The following is a 19464-nucleotide window of genomic DNA, read 5'->3' as shown; positions in this document are numbered from 1 at the left end:
TCCCAATGGGCAGTCTGAGTTAGCTTAGGCTTATGCATACGCCGTCTGCTACCATCGCGATGCTGCGTCCTGGGGCACGGTGCTCTTAGCTCACAGATGCCTGGAGGAAGAGTCTATCTCCTACAGATGCCTCTTGCTGCATTTGCATTTTACTTGTACGGAATTGCACAGCTCCTTCACTTGTCTGTGCAATTCCTTACAAATTAGAATCAGGTCCACAGTTACTATACAGAGGTGAATGTCTGAGAAAGAATAAGGCAAAGTGCAGCAAGCTCTGTTTCCCCCTTCCCTGCTCGGACATCTTTTTCTGTAACCCATCATGCGCTCTCATAGCGCAAGATATATCAAGTATCCATATCTCCCAACATTTGTAACTTGAAAAGCGCCTGGCCCTGCAGCACGCCCTCATTTTTCACAGTCGGGGAATACCCAGCACTCCTGTGGAGATGCTGGGCTGCTCCCAGGCTCTCTCCACACTGTGAACATGCAGAGCAGTGGTGAGAGAGGTCCCCTAGCTCCCCCCACCATGACACTGCAGCTCATGGGTAGAAAAGTCCCTGATAAGAGGAACAGTGGGAAGGTAGGAGTATTGCATATACTTACAATATATCCCACCCCTAACACATGCATACTGGCCTTTATTAATGCTGGTATGCAGGATTTCTTACCTCGCTGGACAGCTCTTCCAATGTAGAGCTGTTACGGCAAAGTACTGACTAATGGGTTCATGACCCGGGAGTCCTATTACGCAAGCCACAGGGTGGTGGAGAGGGATCCTTCTCCAGGGACTTTTTACGAACAGAAACCCAAAGGTTTCTATAGGCAATGCCATCTGCCTATTGGGCACAAGGTCCAGAGATATATATTTATTTAAATTATCCGCAACAGATAAGGAACCATAAGTATTTGCGTTTAACCTCAGAAGACATCAGTCCAACGCTCTTACATTCCCTTATCAAAAGCGGAGACAAAGGAAAGACTGACAAAAATCGCTGTGTATACATGCCCATAAAGCATGCAGGTATGCAGAGTGACACTACCTACAAAGTGCTCAAAGCAAACAGAGCATTACAAACACAATCCGAGTTGGAGAAAGTAAATGACTGGTTAATAATTGCCAAAGTACAAAGTAGATGATAAAAAGCCAGCAAGCACGCATTTAATAAAGCAAAATCCCTCCCCTAAGAAATTAGATTTTGTCATATATGCATCTGCATCGTCAGCGTGACAGAGTTACAACATTGTGCACAGTAAAGTAACTTAACTGCATCACATACACATATTGGCCCTCATTCCGAGTTGATCGCTCGCTAGCTGCTTTTAGCAGCATTGCAAACGCTAAGCCGCCGCCCTCTGGGAGTGTATCTTAGCTTAGCAGAAGTGCGAATGAAAGGTTATCAGAACTGCTCGCAGTTTCTGAGCAGCTCCAGACCTACTCCTACCTTGCGATCACTTCAGTCAGTTTAGTTCCTGCTTTGACGTCACAAACACGCCCTGCGTTCGGCCAGCCACTCCCCCGTTTCCCCAGGCACGCCTGCGTTTTTGCCTGTCAAGCCTGCGTTTTTTAACACACTCCCTAAAAACGGCCAGTTACCACCCAGAAACACCCACTTCCTGTCAATCACTCACCGAACAGAGCGACAGAAAAGCGTTGCTCGCCCTTGTGTAAAACTGCATAGTTTTGTGTGAAAGTACTTCGCGCCTGCGTACTGCGGCCCGTACGCATGCGCAGAAGTGCTGCTTTTTCAACTAATCGCCGCGCTGCGACCGAAAGCAGCTAGCGATCAACTCGGAATGAGGGCCATTGTGCGTGAGCTTAATTAGTAGGAGCATGCAGCAATGATGCAGGCTGTACGCTGCAGAGCTTGTTCCACAGAACAGGAAAGAAGAAGCACAAACAAAAATATCCTACACTCCATCAACACATGCAAATAAACTATCAACATATATGTCCAGCTATACACACATTACTTATATAGTCTATCATATTCAATTAGCAGTGGGGTTTACCCCACCGCTAATTGATTGCACCCAGCGTGGGAGGAAAAGCTATTCAAATAATCAGCCATTTCCTTGCACGGTAATAACAGTGTTAACGTGTGCTAACCTATTGATTCAGTGTAAAATGCAGAATCAGTGTGTTTCCATGTGTGTTAAAAGTGCAGAATCTACATTTTAACACAGATTTCTCCTTCCTGTTCCTGAGGATGAGAGGAAAAATCCTGGCTCTGGTAATTAGCGCAAGGGGCTCCTGCGGAAAATTATTTGGCCAGCGCGGACACCCCTGCTACTAAGTGAATATACCTATACATATATAGTAAGTAGTATGTTCTGTACATTTTCTTGATACAGGTGTAGTCTGTTTACTTACTTTTTTCTCTCTTTTTCTCTTTTTAGGGTCTGTGATCCTCCTGCTTGCTGTGCCTGGGACTGGAGTAACTCCGCTGCAGTCTTCCGCTTTTTAAATTCATTGACTTCATCATCAAGACTTTTCTTCTTGTCTTCTAGCTTTTTCTTTTCATCTTGATGCAGTTTCTTCAGGCGGTCAAACTTTTCATGGAGCTTCAACAAAGGTGTAAAACAGAATGTTTTTCACAAAAACAGAATAAAACTAAAAGACTGAGCTAAAGTAGTAATATCTAATGAACATAAATCCCTAGTGTTCACAGAGAATACATGCTCCATGTTATACTGTACACAGACAAATTATACGTTCTCCAGCTCACATCCAATCACAGGCTGCAAAGACTAGAGGCCCTACTGTCTATAGTCTTTGCAATGCGCCATGGCCAACTGGCTGAAATAAAAGCGGGAAAGCAGAGTACACAGGTCATTTTATTTTGGTAAATATAAATGGGCGTGTCAGTGTACACATGAATGGGAAACAGACAACGACACTTATTCAATTCAAACAAATATATACAGCCTAATGAAAGAGGTTTATACTAATTCAAAGGTGATGCAAAATAAATAGCAGCTGGAAAAACGCAGTTTATTTACCTTGTTTTGTGCCAAATGAATAATACAAAGGCATACGTTTAAGAGCTGGAGGGAGTCAATATTTTTCTAGTGATCAGTAGAAATCTGCAAATCATTTCCTGGACATTAGCCACCACTTAATTAAATTCAGCAATGAAAGCAAAATGCACCCTAAAATAAGAATTTACTCACCGGTAATTCTATTTCTCGTAGTCCGTAGTGGATGCTGGGTACTCCGTAAGGACCATGGGGAATAGACGGGCTCCGCAGGAGACAGGGCACTCTAAAAGAAAGATTAGGTACTATCTGGTGTGCACTGGCTCCTCCCTCTATGCCCCTCCTCCAGACCTCAGTTAGGGAAACTGTGCCCGAAAGAGCTGACACTACAAGGAAAGGATTTGGAATCCAGGGCAAGACTCATACCAGCCACACCAATCACACCGTACAACTTGTGATAACTATACCCAGTTAACAGTATGAACAACAAATGAGCCTCACTAACAGATGGCTCATTACAAAACCCTTTAGTTAAGCAATAACTATATACACGTATTGCAGAGAGTCCGCACTTGGGACGGGCTCCCAGCATCCACTACGGACTACGAGAAATAGAATTACCGGTGAGTAAATTCTTATTTTCTCTGACGTCCTAGTGGATGCTGGGTACTCCGTAAGGACCATGGGGATTATACCAAAGCTCCCAAACGGGCGGGAGAGTGCGGATGACTCTGCAGCACCGCATGAGCAAACTCAAGGTGCTCCTCAGCCAGGGTATCAAACTTGTAGAATTTTGCAAACGTGTTTGACCCCGACCAGGTAGCAGCTCGGCAAAGTTGTAATGCCGAGACCCCTTGGGCAGCCGCCCAAGAAGAGCCCACCTTCCTCGTGGAATGGGCTTTTACTGATTTAGGATGCGGCAGTCTAGCCGCAGAATGTGCAAGTTGAATCGTGCTACAGATCCAGCGAGCAATAGTCTGCTTAGAAGCAGGAGCACCCAGCTTGTTGGGTGCATACAGGATAACAGCGAGTCAGAATTTCTGACTCTAGCCGTCCTGGAAACATAGATTTTCAGGGCCCGGACTACGTCCAGCAACTTGGAGGCCTCCAAGTCCCGAGTAGCCGCAGGCACCACAATAGGTTGGTTCAAATGAAACGCTGATACCATCGTAGGGAGAAATTGGGGACGAATCCTCAATTCTGCCCTGTCCCTATGGAAGATCAGATAAGGGCTTTCACATGATAAAGCCGCCAATTCTGACACACGCCTAGCCGAAGCCAAGGCCAAATATATATATGACCACTTTCCACGTGAGATACTTCAACTCCACGTTCTGAAGTGGCACAAAACAATGTGATTTTAGGAAATCCAACACTACGTTGAGATCCCAAGGTGCCACTGGAGGCACAAAAGGGGGCTGAATATGCAGCACTCCCTTAACAACGTCTGAACTTCAGGCAGCGTCTTTCCTAGCCTTTAACAGCGTAGGAATCACTTCATCTGGAACGCCCTTTTCCGTTAGTATCCGGCGTTCAACCGCCAAGCCTTCAAACGCAGCCGCGGTAAGTCTTGGAACAGACAGGGTCCCTGCAGTAACAGGTCCTGTCTGAGAGACAGAGGCCATGGGTCCTCCAAGATCATTTCTTGTAGTTCTGGGTACCAAGTTCTTCTTGGCCAATCCGGAACTACGAGTATAGTTCTTACTCCTCTTTTACGTACTATCCTCAGTACCTTGGGTATGAGAGGAAGAGGAGGGAACACATCAACCGACTGGTACACCCACGGTGTCACTAGTGCGTCCACAGCTATCGCCTGAGGGTCTCTTGACCTGGCGCAATACTTTTTTAGCTTTTTGTTGATTCGGGACGCCATCATGTCCACCTGTGGCCGTTCCCAACGGTTCACAATCTGCGTGAAGACTTCTGGATGAAGTCCCCACTCTCCCGGGTGGAGGTCGTGCCTGCTGAGGAAGTCTGCTTCCTAGTTTTCCACACCCGGAATGAACACTGCTGACAGTGTTAGCACGTGATACTCCGCCCATCGGAGAATCCTTGTGGCTTCTGCCAACGCCATCCTGCTTCTTGTGCCGCCTTGTCGGTTTACATGGGCAACAGCCGTGATGTTGTCTGACTAAATCAGCACCGGCTGGTTTTGAAGCAGGGGTTCTGCTGCCTTAGGGCATTGTAAATGGCCCTTAGGTCCAGAATATTTATGTGTAGGGAAGTCTCCTGACTCGACCATTGTCCTTGGAAATTTCTTCCCTGAGTGACTGCTCCCCAACCTCGGAGGCTTGCATCCGTGGTCACCAGGACCCAGTCCTGAATGCCGAATCTGCGGCCCTCGAGAAGATGAGCACTCTGCAGCCACCACAGCAGAGACACCCTGGCCCTCGGGGACAGGGTGATCAGCCGATGCATCTGAAGATACGATCCTCACTTGTCTAACAGGTCCCACTGAAAATTCCTTGCATGGAACCTGCCGAAGGGAATTGCTTCGTAAGAAGCTACCATCTTTTCCAGGACTCGCGTGCAATGATGCACCGACACCTGTTTTGGTTTCAGGAGGTCTCTGACCAGAGATGACAACTCCTTGGCCTTCTCCTCCGGGAGAAACACCTTCTTCTGTTCTGTGTCCAGAAACATGCCCAATATCAGCAGACGCGTCGTAGGAACCAGCTGCGACTTTGGGATATTCAGAATCCAGCCATGCTGTTGTAGCACTTCCTGAGATAGTGCTACTCCGATCAACGACTGCTCCTTGGACCTCGCCTTTATAAGGAGATCGTCCAAGTACGGGATAATTATAACTCCCTTCTTTCGAAGGAGTATCATCATTTTGGCCATTACCTTGGAACACACCCTCGGTGCCGTGGACAGACCAAACGGCAACGTCTGGAATTGGTAATGGCAGTTCTGTACCACAACCTTGAGGTACTCCTGGTGAGGTGGGTAAATGGGGACATGTAGGTAAGCATCCATGATGTCCAGTGATACTATGTAATCCCCCTCTTCCAGGCTTGCAATAACCGCCCTGAGCGATTCCATTTTGAACTTGAACTTCCTTATATAAGTGTTCAAGGATTTCAAATTTAGAATGGGTCTCACCGAACAGTCTGGTTTCGGTACCACAAACATTGTGGAATAGTAACCCCGTCCCTGTTGAAGGAGGGGAACTTTTATTATCACCTGCTGGAGGTACAGCTTGTGAATTGCCGCCAGTACTACCTCCCTGTCCTGGGGAGTAGCTGGCAAGGCTGATTTGAGGTAACGGCGAGGGGGAGACGCCTCGAATTCCAGCTTGTATCCCTGAGATACCACTTGTAGAACCCAGAGATCCACCTGTGAGCGAACCCACTGGTCGCTGAAGTCCTGGAGACGCGCCCCCACCGCACCTGGCTCCGTCTGTGGAGCCCCAGCGTCATGCGGCGGACTTAGTAGAAGCAGGGGAGGATTTTTGTTCCTGGGAACTGGCTGTCTGGTGCAGCTTTTTCCCTCTCCCCCTGCCTCTGGGCAGAAAGGAAGCACCTTTGATCCGCTTGCCTTTCTGAGGCCGAAAGGACTGTACCTGATAGTACGGTGCTTTCTTAGGTTGTGAGGGAGCCTGAGGTAAAAATGTCGATTTCCCAGCTGTTGCTGTGGATACGAGGTCCGAGAGACCATCCCCAAACAATTCCTCACCCTTATAAGGCAAAACCTCCATGTGCCTTTTAGAATCAGCATCACCTGTCCACTGTCCATAATACCCTCCTGGCAGAAATGGACATTGCATTAAATTCTAGATGCCAGCCGGCAAATATCCCTCTGTGCATCCCTCATATATAAGACGACGTCTTTAATATGCTCTATGGTTAGCAAAATAGTATCCCTGTCGAGGGTATCAATATTATCTGACAGGGTATCAGACCACGCTGCAGCAGCACTACACATCCATGCTGAAGCAATTGCAGGTCTCAGTATAGTACCTGAGTGTGTATATACAGACTTCAGGATAGCCTCCTGCTTTCTATCAGCAGGCTCCTTCAAGGCGGCCGTATCCTGAGACGGCAGTGCCACCTTTTTTGACAAGCGTGTGAGCGCCTTATCCACCCTAGGAGATATCTCCCAACGTGACCTATCCTCTGGCGGGAAAGGGTACGCCATCAGTAACTTTTTAGAAATTACCAGTTTCTTATCGGGGGAACCCCAAGCTTCTTCACACACTTCATTCAACTCATCTGATGGGGGAAAAAACACTGGCTGCTTTTTCTCCCCAAACATAATACCCTTTTTAGTGGTACCTGGGTTAATGTCAGAAATTGTAACACATTTTTCATTGCCGTAATCATGCAACGGATGCCCCTTGTGGATTGTGTATATGTCTCATCCTCGTCGACACTGGAGTCAGACTCCGTGTCGACATCTGTGTCTGCCATCTGAGGTAGCGGGCGTTTGTGAGCCCCTGATGGTCTTTGAGACGCCTGGGCAGGCACGGGCTGAGAAGCCGGCTGTCCCACGGCTGTTACGTCATCCAGCCTTTTATGTAAGGAGTTGACACTGTCGGTTAATACCTTCCACATATCCACCCACTCTGGTGTCGGCCCCGCAGGGGGTGACATCACACTTATCGGCACCTGCTCCGCCTCCACATAAGCCTCCTCATCAAACATGTCGACACAGCCGTACCGACACACCGCACACACACAGGGAATGCTCTGACTGAGGACAGGACCCCACAAAGTCCTTTGGGGAGACAGAGAGAGAGTATGCCAGCACACACCTCAGCGCTATTTAATCAGGGATTTTCACTAACACAAAGTGATTTTTCCCTATAGCTGCTTTACATATACAGTTTGCGCCTAAATTTAGTGCCCCCCCCTCTCTTTGTTACCCTTTGAGCCTGGAAACTGCAGGAGAGAGCCTGGGGAGCTGTCTTCCAGCGGAGCTGTGAAGAGGAAATGGCGCCAGTGTGCTGAGGGAGATAGCCCCACCCCTTTCTCGGCGGACTTCTCCCGCTCTTATATTTATATCATGGCGGGGGATTTTTGCACATATATAGTTTTTTAGACTATATTATGTGCTGTTTGCCAATGTAAGGTACTCTAATTGCAGCCCAGGGCGCCCCCCCCCCCCCAGCGCCCTGCACCCATCATTGACCGAAGTATGTGGTGTGCATAGGGAGCAATGGCGCACAGCTGCAGTGCTGTGCGCTACCTTAATGAAGACCGGAGTCTTCAGCCGCCGATTTTCAGGATGTTCTTCTTGCTTCTGGCTCTGCAAGGGGGACGGCGGCGCGGCTCCGGGACCAGACGACCGAGGCTGGGCCTGTGTTCGATCCCTCTGGAGCTAATGGTGTCCAGTAGCCTAAGAAGCCCAAGCTAGCTGCAAGCAGGTAGGTTCGCTTCTCTCCCCTTAGTCCCTCGTAGCAGTGAGTCTGTTGCCAGCAGATCTCACTGAAAATAAAAAACCTAACAAATACTTTCTTTACTAGAAGCTCAGGAGAGCCCCTAGTGTGCAACCAGCTCGAGCCGGGCACAGATTCTAACTGAGGTCTGGAGGAGGGGCATAGAGGGAGGAGCCAGTGCACACCAGATAGTACCTAATCTTTCTTTTAGAGTGCCCAGTCTCCTGCGGAGCCCGTCTATTCCCCATGGTCCTTACGGAGTACCCAGCATCCACTAGGACGTCAGAGAAATAATACTAGCACTTAATCAGATGTCCAGCAATACACATGCTGGCAGTTACCATACGATTATTTATTAAAAAGAAAACCAAAATATTAAAAAAGTAACAAAAAGGAAAGGATAATTTTATATAAAAGAACACTCCCATTTTAGGGTTACAGTGTAACAGAGGTGCTTCTACCCCCAGTGTGGGATAACCAACAGGGCAATAGGGCAGGCCCCCTACATATAGCTACATCACCAGTATGGGGCCACTGTGGTATATTTGAATAATGTAAACCTGGGGCCACTACATTGCGTTTAACACATTTGTGGTGCTGGGAGAATTTACACTGTGTGGTATGGAAGGTAGATAGTAACTAGGTCGACAGGGTCTCTAGGTCGACACGAGTTTTATATGGGTGTTTTTGTCGTTTTCTCCGTAGTGACCGGGAACCCCAATTAGTGCACCGTGTCCCCTCGCGAACTTCGGGCAAGGTGCCTCACTCCGCTACCGCTTCACTCGGCACAGATTACCGTTCCAATCGTAGTCCACATGGATCGTTAAGTATGAAAAGGTTAAGAAAAAAAAAGTGAAAAACTCATGTCGACCTTTTGACCTGTCAACCTAGAACATGTCGACTTAGAGACCATGTCGACCTATAAACCCAGTCGACCTATTTACTGTCGACCAATAGTGGTCGACCTAGATAGTGTCAACCTAGTTACTGTTGACCTAGAGACCGGATCCCGTATTTACACATTATATTTTTAATGACAATGCCAGTGATCTTACTGATAGTTACCATGAGACCCCCATAAATACTAATCTGGCCCCTTATTGCCCCTTGCTGGGAGATAGATACAGTGTTTCCTGAGGCTCCAGAATTGTGCTTAGAGCTTATAGTGCGTGAACACAGAGCAGGAGGAGACGCAAACAAGATTTGTGACCTCCTATTGGTCTGCAGAATAATACCCACAATCTGGCAGACACATTCATCTGGTAAATACTATTAACCAGCCAAATAAGCCAAAGACGCATACCTCCCAACGGGATGCATTTAATATCCCGGCGCTCAGCATACAGACCCGGGATCGTGACCGCCGGGATACCGACACCTGTTTCCCCTCTTGGAGGGAGAATACATAGTGTGCTCGCAGCACGGCGAGTCAATGATCCCTATGATCTGGGGAAACACTGAGAACCTTCCATATGAAACATCTGAACAACACTTTTACTACATGTACCCAGGGTCGGACTGGCCCACAGAGGTACCAGGGAAACCACCGGTAGGCCCACTGCCTGTGTGCCTACTCCTTCCTCTAGGAATCAAGTTAAAGACTGTGCACTTGTATTATACATGGTAGATATGCTGCATTACACTGCACTAAACTATTGTGTATTTCAAGCCTCTGTGGAGGCTGCCCACACCCCCTTTGTAGGCTGGCCACACCCCTAAGTATGGGCCATTACAACTGCATTCCCCCGGTGGGCCCTTGATGCCCCAGTCCGACACTGTATGTACCCTGCATATTATATGCACTTGACTGGTGCTTCATCAGTCTCCCAATAAGATTTAAATAATTTGAATAGTTTTAATTAATGTTAATTTCTTTTGGCCAGCATACTTACAGTATAGCAAACGGTTGCGGATTCCTAGTCTCTGTTATGAACCTACTGGCAGTAACGTGGTCACAGTATTTCGTTTAGCAGGCACATAAAAGGTTGTGGAGTCCTTTATCAACATCAGCAGTAAGGCAGCCACTGTATTTTATTTAGCCAGCACATTTATAGTAAAAGGTTGCCGATTCCTAGTATGCATTGTATCTAAATCAGCAGAAAGGTGGTCACAGTATTTTATTTGTGTGTGGGATTATTAGATCTACACTAAAAAGGTCTAGTGTCAATAGTTCTACTACTAATTGTATACATGCATGGGTTGGGTTCGCGTGACCGGCGGTCACCATACCGACTGTCGGGACTGTAAGTGGTCAGGATGTAGGGGAAGGTATTGTGACATAACACATCCCACATGCATTAGGTTGACAGGGTCAAAAGGTCGACTTAGAATAGGTAGACATTTTTGGGTTGATTTTTTTTAGGTGTGTTTGTCATTTTTCTGCCACAAACAAGTCCCATTAGTGTACTGCGTTCCTTCGGGCAAGTACAGGTTATTGTTCCCAAATTGTAGTCCACGTGGATGGCAAAAAAAAAAAAAAAAATTTTAAAAGTTTTTTTTTTTCATTTAAAAAAAAAAACTATGATCAACCATATGTGTGTCGACCAATGTCACGTCGACCTTTTGACACTGTCAATCTTCTGAACTGTCTATCTTATACATGCCAACCTTTTGACCCCATCGACCTAACACATGTCTACCATTAGCAAATGACCTATTGACTGTAGACCTTTTTAGTGTAGAGCTATGGGGGGTAATTCTGAGTTGATCGCAGCAGGATTTTTGTTAGCAGTTGGGTAAAACCATGTGCATTGCAGGGGGGGCAGATAATAAGATTTTAAACCTACCGGTAAATCTTTTTCTCGTAGTCCGTAGAGGATGCTGGGGACACCGTAAGGACCATGGGGATAGACGGGCTCCGCAGGAGACATCGGCACTTTAAGAAATACTTTAGATCTGGGTGTGCACTGGCTCCTCCCTCTATGCCCCTCCTCCAGACCTCAGTTAGAGAAACTGTGCCCAGAGGAGACGGACAGTACGAGGAAAGGATTTTTGTTAATCCAAGGGCAAGATTCATACCAGCCACACCAATCACACCGTATAACTTGTGATATACTACCCAGTTAACAGTATGAAAACATAGCATCAGTCCAAGACCGATGAAAACTATAACATAACCCTTATGTAAGCAATAACTATATACAAGTCTTGCAGAAGTAGTCCGCACTTAGGACGGGCGCCCAGCATCCTCTACGGACTACGAGAAAGAGATTTACCGGTAGGTTTAAAATCTTATTTTCTCTTACGTCCTAGAGGATGCTGGGGACTCCGTAAAGACCATGGGGATTATACCAAAGCTCCCAAACGGGCGGGAGAGTGCGCATGACTCTGCAGCACCGATTGAGCAAACAGGAGGTCCTCCTCAGCCAGGGTATCAAACTTACAGAACTTTGCAAAGGTGTTTGAACCCGACCAAGTAGCAGCTCGGCACAGCTGTAGTGCCGAGACCCCTCGGGCAGCCGCCCAAGAAGAGCCCACCTTCCTAGTGGAATGGGCCTTAACCGATTTTGGTAACGGCAATCCAGCCGTAGACTGAGCCTGCTGGATCGTGTTACAGATCCAGCGAGCAATAGTCTGCTTGGAAGCAGGAGCGCCAACCTTGTTGGCTGCATACAGGACAAACAGTGCTTCTGTTTTACTGACCCTAGCCGTTCTGGCCACTTAAATTTTCAAAGCCCTGACCACATCAAGGGACTCGGAATCCTCCAAGTCACGCGTAGCCACAGGCACCACAATAGGTTGGTTCATATGAAAGGATGATACCACTTTTGGCAGGAATTGAGGACGGGTCCGCAATTCCGCTCTATCCATATGGAAAACCAGATAGGGGCTTTTATGTGATAAAGCCGCTAATTCCGACACTCGCCTAGCCGAAGCCAAGGTTAATAACATGACCACCTTCCAAGTGAGATATTTCAACTCCACCGTTTTAAGTGGTTCAAACCAGTGTGACTTAAGGAAACTTAACACCACGTTAAAGGTCCCAAGGCGCCACCGGAGGTACAAAAGGAGGCTGAATATGCAGTACTCCCTTCACAAAAAATTGTACTTCAGGGAGAGAGGCCAATTCCTTTTGAAAGAAAATGGATAAGGCCGAAATCTGAACCTTAATAGAGCCTAATTTTAGGCCCAAATTCACCCCAGTTTGTAGGAAGTGAAGGAAGCGCCCAGATGGAATTCTTCCGTAGGAGCATTCCTGGCCTCACACCAAGAAACATATTTTCGCCATATACGGTGATAATGTTTAGATGTCACGTCCTTCCTAGCCTTTATTAGCGTAGGAATGACCTCATCCGGAATACCTTTTTCCGCTAGGATCCGGCGTTCAACCGCCATGCTGTCAAACGCAGCCGCGGTAAGTTTGGAACAGACAGAGCCCCTGTTGCAACAGGTCCTGTCTTAGAGGAAGAGGCCACGGATCTTCTGTGAGCATTTCCTGCAGATCCGGATACCAGGTCCTTCGTGGCCAATCTGGAACAATGAGAATTGTTCTCACTCCTCTTTTTCTTTATTATTCTCAACACCTTGGGTATGAGAGGAAGAGGAGGAAATACATAGACCGACCGGAACACCCACGGTGTCACTAGGGCGTCAACAGCTACTGCCTGAGGGTCTCTTGACCTGGCGCAATACCTCTGTAGCTTTTTGTTGAGTCGGGACGCCATCATGTCTATCTGGGGCAGTCCCCACTGACTTGCAATCTGTGCAAAGACTTCCTGATTAAGTCCCCACTCTCCTGGATGCAGGTCGTGTCTGCTGAGGAAGTCTGCTTCCCAGTTGTCCACTCCCGGAATGAACACTGCTGACAGTGCGCTTACACTATTCTCCGCCCAGCAAAGAATTCTGGTGGCTTCCGCCATCGTCACTCAGCTCCTTGTGCCGCCTTGGCGGTTTACATGAGCTACTGGGGTGACGTTGTCTGACTGGATCAGAACTGGTTGGTCGCGAAGTAAGGTCTCCGCTTGACGTAGGGCGTTGTATATAGCCCTCAGTTCCAGGATGTTGATGTGAAGACAAGTCTCTTGACTTGATCAAAGACCTTGGAAATTTCTTCCCTGTGTGACTGCTCCCCAACCTCGGAGGCTCGCGTCCGTGGTCACCAGGATCCAGTCCTGAATGCCGAACCTGTGGCCCTCTAGAAGGTGAGCACTCTGCAGCCACCACAAGAGAGATACCCTGGCCCTGGGGGACAGGGTGATCAACTGATGAATCTGTAGACGAGACCCGGACCACTTGTCCAGTAGGTCCCATTGGAAGGTCCTCGCATGGAACCTGCCGAAGGGAATGGCCTCGTATGATGCCACCATCTTTCCCAGGACTCGAGTGCAGTGATGCACTGACACCTGTTTTGGTTTCAATAGGTTCCTGACCAGAGTCATGAGTTCCTGGGCCTTTTCTATCGGAAGATAAACCCTTTTCTGGTCCGTATCCAGAATCATGCCCAAGAAAGTCAGACGAGTCGTAGGAACCAACTGCGACTTCGGGATATTGAGAATCCAGCCGTGTTGCTGTAACACCTTCAGTGAAAGTGATACGCTGTTCAGCAACTGCTCTCTTGAACTCGCTTTTATGAGGAGATCGTCCAAGTACGGGATAATTGTGACACCTTGCTTGCGCAGGAGCACCATCATTTCCGCCATTACCTTGGTGAAATTTCACGGGGCCGTGAAGAGACCAAACGGCAACGTCTGAAATTGGTAATGACAATCCTGTACCGCAAATCTCAGGTACGCCTGATGAGGTGGATAAATGGGAACATGAAGGTATGCATCCTTTATGTCCAGAGATACCATAAAATCCCCCCCTTCCAGGCTGGCGATGACCGCTTTTAGCGATTCCATCTTGAACTTGAAGCTTTTCAAGTATAGGTTCAGGGATTTTAAATTTAATATGGGTCTGACTGAACAGTCCGGTTTCGGGACTAGGGTCGAGTAATATCCCCTTCCTTGTTGAAGCAGGGGAACCTTGACCACCACCTGTTGAAGATACAATTTGTGAATTGCATTTAACACTATCTCCCTTTCCTGGGGAGAAGATGGTAGGGCCGATTTGAAAAACCGTCGAGGAGGCACCTCCTCGAATTCCAGCTTGTAACCCTGAGAAACAATCGATGCAGGGAGTCTGTTGCCAGCAGGCTCCCTGAAAATAAAAAACCTAACAAATATACTTTCTGTCAGGAAGCTCAGGAGAGCTCCCTGAAAAGCACCCAGTCTCCTCTGGGCACAGTAGTAAACTGAGGTCTGGAGGAGGGGCATAGAGGGAGGAGCCAGTGCACACCCACATCTAAAGTCTTTCTTAAAGTGCTCATGTCTCCTGCGGAGCCCGTCTATCCCCATGGTCCTTACGAAGTCCCCAGCATCCTCTATACTGGCTGCTTTATTTTACACTGCAATTTAGATTGCAGATTGAACACACCACACCCAAATCTAACTCTCTCTGCACATGTTATATCTGCCTCCCCTGCAGTGCACATGGTTTTGCCCAAACACTAACAAAGATCCTGCTGCGATCAACTCAGAATTACCCCCATAGAGCGGATACCATTTTATTTAGCAGCAGCATATAATGAAGTTGAGATTTCAAAAATAATAATGAAAATTGAAGGCTCTACCTCTTTTTCTGCTTCTTTCAACTCTGATTCTTTCTCTTTTACTCTTTGCACAAACATCTGTCTCATTTCTTCCTCTTTCTTCTGCAATTCCCCCAGAAATTCATTTCTTTTTGCTTCATATGTCTCCTGCAAGCTAAATAGAGAAAAAAACACTGAATATATGTCTAAAATAAATAAGACAAAACACCAAATAAATGTAAAAAAAAACACCCCAATGACATATGTTGCACACACTTCAAACATTCTTTGGGACAGATGAACTAAGCCTTGGACAGTGGTAAACTGCCAACCAATCAGCTCCTGTAATTTATAACATGGCAGTAAGGAGCCGATTGGCTGGTACTTTATCTCGCTCCAAGGCTTAGTGCAACTCCCTCTACATAGAAATAAAGTTAAGCTATGACAGCTGAAAGTGATCATTGTGGAGAAACTTGATAAAGCTGTGGCATGCCATAGTGCTTTGAGTCCATTGTTGTGGTGAAAGTTTAACTTCTGTGCAGGCTTAAGTGACGTTATTGCAGTGATAGTTTAATAAAGTTTCTGATCATTTCTTGAAACATTAGATGTTGGCCAGCACTTTATGCCCAGGAGATCTTCTTAGGAACGCTGTATGTTGTTAGAATATGGGTTGAACCAGTGATGAATTGTTACAAAGTATAACCCAGCCAGTAGAAATTATGATTTGAAGCACTGATTTTGGTATTCTACATACCAAAGGGAGAGAAAACTTCTAAGGTTCCGGACTAAATATTACAGGATTTACTAAGCAGGGCCGTAGCTAGGACTGTGCAAGTAGTATAAATCTGAAGGGAGCACAATATATCTATCTATCTATCTATCTATCTCTATCTATCTATCTATCTATCTATCTATCTATCTCTATCTATCTCTATCTATCTCTATCTATCTCTATCTATCTCTATCTATCTCTATCTATCTCTATCTATCTCTATATATATATATATATATATTCCTGCACTCTCATCGGAAAAAGTTCATCATATTGTGGGTGCTCCCAATGGACCGAATCGGCCCACACACATGCAGTAGAGAACTCCAAAGAATTTGGAAGGTGCACTCGCACAGGTAAAGAAATATAAGATACTTCTTCTTAAAATCACCAAAGCTTTTATTGTCGACGTTTCGGTCTGATGACAGGCCTTTTTCAAGACAGGTGATGTATCATCCTCATCAGTTCATCATCATAGACAACAGATATATAATCTGCAAATACACAGTAATATACAGTCACAAGCAATATGCCTCACCGGCCCCTGTGGGCACCCAATAGTGACAATGATGGACCAGTCACCAAAAGAAAAACCACCTGTTAGGAATGTGCCTTAGGGATATAACCATCCTATTCTAATTACCTGGGATACATAAGGGAGTCCACACCGGGCATCTCCCATATCAGAACAATCGAGTATGTTCAATACTAAAACTCATACAGTACAGAGGCATACTTCCATCTGCCAAGTAAATAAATAGAGGTTATCATAGATCTTACTACTCTCATCCACAACTACACTTCACATCCAGAGTAATAATAATGGACCGCCTCATACCTTATCGGAGTAGCCATATAGAAAATGCAGCAATGACGGAATTGGCATAGGCATAGAAAGATCCAACCTACCAACACCAAAAAAGGACAATATTTTCACTGAATGCTAATAATCACTTCATCAAAAAGCCAAATAGTATCAAATAAGACAACAGTACTCACTTCAGCCAAGGGGATCAACAGGCATTGCTGCATGCTGTCCCCATAGGCAAGTGAGCTATTTAAACCGCTCTGGCCGGAAGTGACGTCCATTCCGGAAGTCACCCTTTCAGAAACAATACCTCTTAATAAGACATTAACCGCTGTTCTATAGTGTCCCAAAACATGCTATAAATCAAGTGTCCGGACTGTGGAGTTAGCAGCTCAGCCATTCGATCCTCAGCGCTGGCTGTTCAGCCAGACGCCGTTTCTCGTGGTGCGGCACTGCCGGAAACGCGTCATCATGCGTTCCAGCACTCACTTCCGTGCGGGTCAATAGCCGGAAGGGTGCGCTCGAGTGTCCTAATCCCCTGTGTAGCCGCGAATTAACAATACAAACACATCCCAGCTTGGAATCGCAAGTGCCCAATCACTCAATACTATAATGGTCATACTTCCCTAATACTCAGCAGCCGGAAGTGAACGGAGACATTCCATCCCCGTTGCCTAGCAACCAGTGCGCTACAACCCTGCGTCCCAGTGCAGGGGTAAAATAGACCAAATACCCAAATGACAAAATACCCATCACCTTTGATAAAGGCTGAGTACATGGATGGAAATTCATATCCCTATAAGGTACTATCTACGGATGCACATAAGGCAACCAACGTCTAAACCTACACATAATCAAATCCACTGCTAGAGAAAATAGTTTAGCTCCATAACCAAATGGGCTAGACTGGCTAGAAAAGTGTTTTAATATATCACTTGTAGAGAATGATATCAACCCAATGTGCTTAAGTCAGTGCGTATATACTTGCGCATACTAAATACACTTTAACGGATAACAGACTTATTGGGTCCAAATGTCTATCAGCAACCCAAGAGGCCGGTGAGTCATTCACATAACAATGATCATACAGTAAAAATCAAACAAACGAAGACATATTATATAATAAGCCGAAGACAAATAGCCTAAATTGACACATGAGCCTCAACATAAAGGAAGCTCATCTGTCAAGCGGCTAATCTACTATATACCACATGAAAGCCTAACCACACGGTCGGTAATAACGCTGCTACAGAAAAGGATGTAGTGAATTTGCTTCATTGAGGCCCCTAGGGGCTACAGTGTCCAAAGTGTATATCCAATAGCACTCCCGTTGTTTGAGAGCCAAAGATCGATCCCCTCCAATTGGATTTGGGGGAATCCAATCAATAATTTTACATTTAAGGCTCGCCACTTGGTGCCTAGCATCCAAGAAATGGCGAGCTACTGGTTTATCAGTCTTACCCGTAAGTATGGCCGTGTGTATGGAAGACCTGTGGTTGGCCATTCGGTCACGGAACATACGTGTAGTAAGGCCAACATAATACAACCCGCATGGGCACTTCAATATATATATATATATATATATATATATATATATATATTTATAATATGAAATCTAGACGACAATGCAAATGGTACTTTAATCGGATGGTTTTGAACATACTCGATTGTTCTGATATGGGAGATGCCCGGTGTGGACTCCCTTATGTATCCCAGGTAATTAGAATAGGATGGTTATATCCCTAAGGCACATTCCTAACAGGTGGTTTTTCTTTTGGTGACGGGTCCATCATTGTCACTATTGGGTGCCCACAGGGGCCGGTGAGGCATATTGCTTGTGACTGTATATTACTGTGTATTTGCAGATTATATATCTGTTGTCTATGATGATGAACTGATGAGGATGATACATCACCTGTCTTGAAAAAGGCCTGTCATCAGACCGAAACGTCGACAATAAAAGCTTTGGTGATTTTAAGAAGAAGTATCTTATAATTCTTTACCTGTGCGAGTGCACCTTCCAAATTCTTTGGAGTTCTCTACTGTATATATATATATATATATATATATATATATATATATATATATAGTGTGGGTGTGATGGATGGCACTCATTCAGACTCCACGCCATATGCGAAAACGGTGAAACTTTAATCAGCCGACATGTTTCGGGGAACACAGCCCCGTCCTCAGGGCCAGACGAACAAAACATACTAATGACATGACTTATATAGTGAACACAACATTAAGACATTAAGACACTTTGCAGTGCTGATGTCACCAGCCTCTATACCTGTATCCCGCATGATGCAGGTATGGAGGCGGTGAGATCGCTTATTGAAGATAATCCTGAGTACAAGGGCCCGGAGATAGCGCTTTTCATGTCATTGTTGGATAAGATACTCAACAGGAATTATTTTGTTTTTAATGGTAAATTTTGGTTACAGCTTGCCGGATGTGCGATGGGGTCGGCTGTGGCCCCATCGTACGCAAATGCATTCATGTACCGCCTTGAAGTTCAAATGTTTTCCTTAGATCCACAGGTATCCGCACAGGTTTTTTACTACAGGCGTTATATTGACGACCTGCTTATTTTATGGCAGGGACCTAGGGACAATCTTGTATCCCTTTTGGATAATCACAACAAGACCAGCCATCCAGTACAGTTCACGTATGACATACATAATGATGTCATTAACTATCTGGATGTGACGATCTCCATAAGGGAGGGTCAACTTAATACTTCCCTTATTGATTTATGGAATCATATTTATGAATATTAATATTTAATATATCATATATGGTATTTAATATATGGATATATTTCAATTAATATGCATTTATCATATATATCTGCAAATATATTATGTCAGGCTTACAAACTAATTGGCTGATACATATATGCAGTCCTTATACATATGACTTATGAAGTTATTAAGTTAAGATTCCTTAAAGAGAGT

At 45.8% G+C, this 19464-nt stretch overlaps 1 protein-coding gene across 4 annotated transcripts in view; it reads right to left on the bottom strand.

Annotated features, from left to right (window-relative positions):
• Positions 1–19464, bottom strand: part of SEPTIN6 (septin 6) — a 153115-nt gene that overhangs the window by 41643 nt on the left and 92008 nt on the right. For all 4 annotated transcript variants that reach the window (XM_063937339.1, XM_063937337.1, XM_063937340.1 and 1 more), the window contains exons 8-9: positions 14967–15099; positions 2372–2562 (exon numbers count right to left, since the gene is read on the bottom strand). In XM_063937339.1, the coding sequence (XP_063793409.1) occupies positions 2372–2562; positions 14967–15099 (324 nt within the window). The remainder of the gene's footprint in view (positions 1–2371; positions 2563–14966; positions 15100–19464) is intronic.

This window comes from Pseudophryne corroboree, chromosome 8, assembly GCF_028390025.1.
Source record: "Pseudophryne corroboree isolate aPseCor3 chromosome 8, aPseCor3.hap2, whole genome shotgun sequence".
Lineage (NCBI taxonomy): Eukaryota > Metazoa > Chordata > Amphibia > Anura > Myobatrachidae > Pseudophryne > Pseudophryne corroboree.
This window is presented reverse-complemented; position numbering and strand designations above follow the sequence as displayed.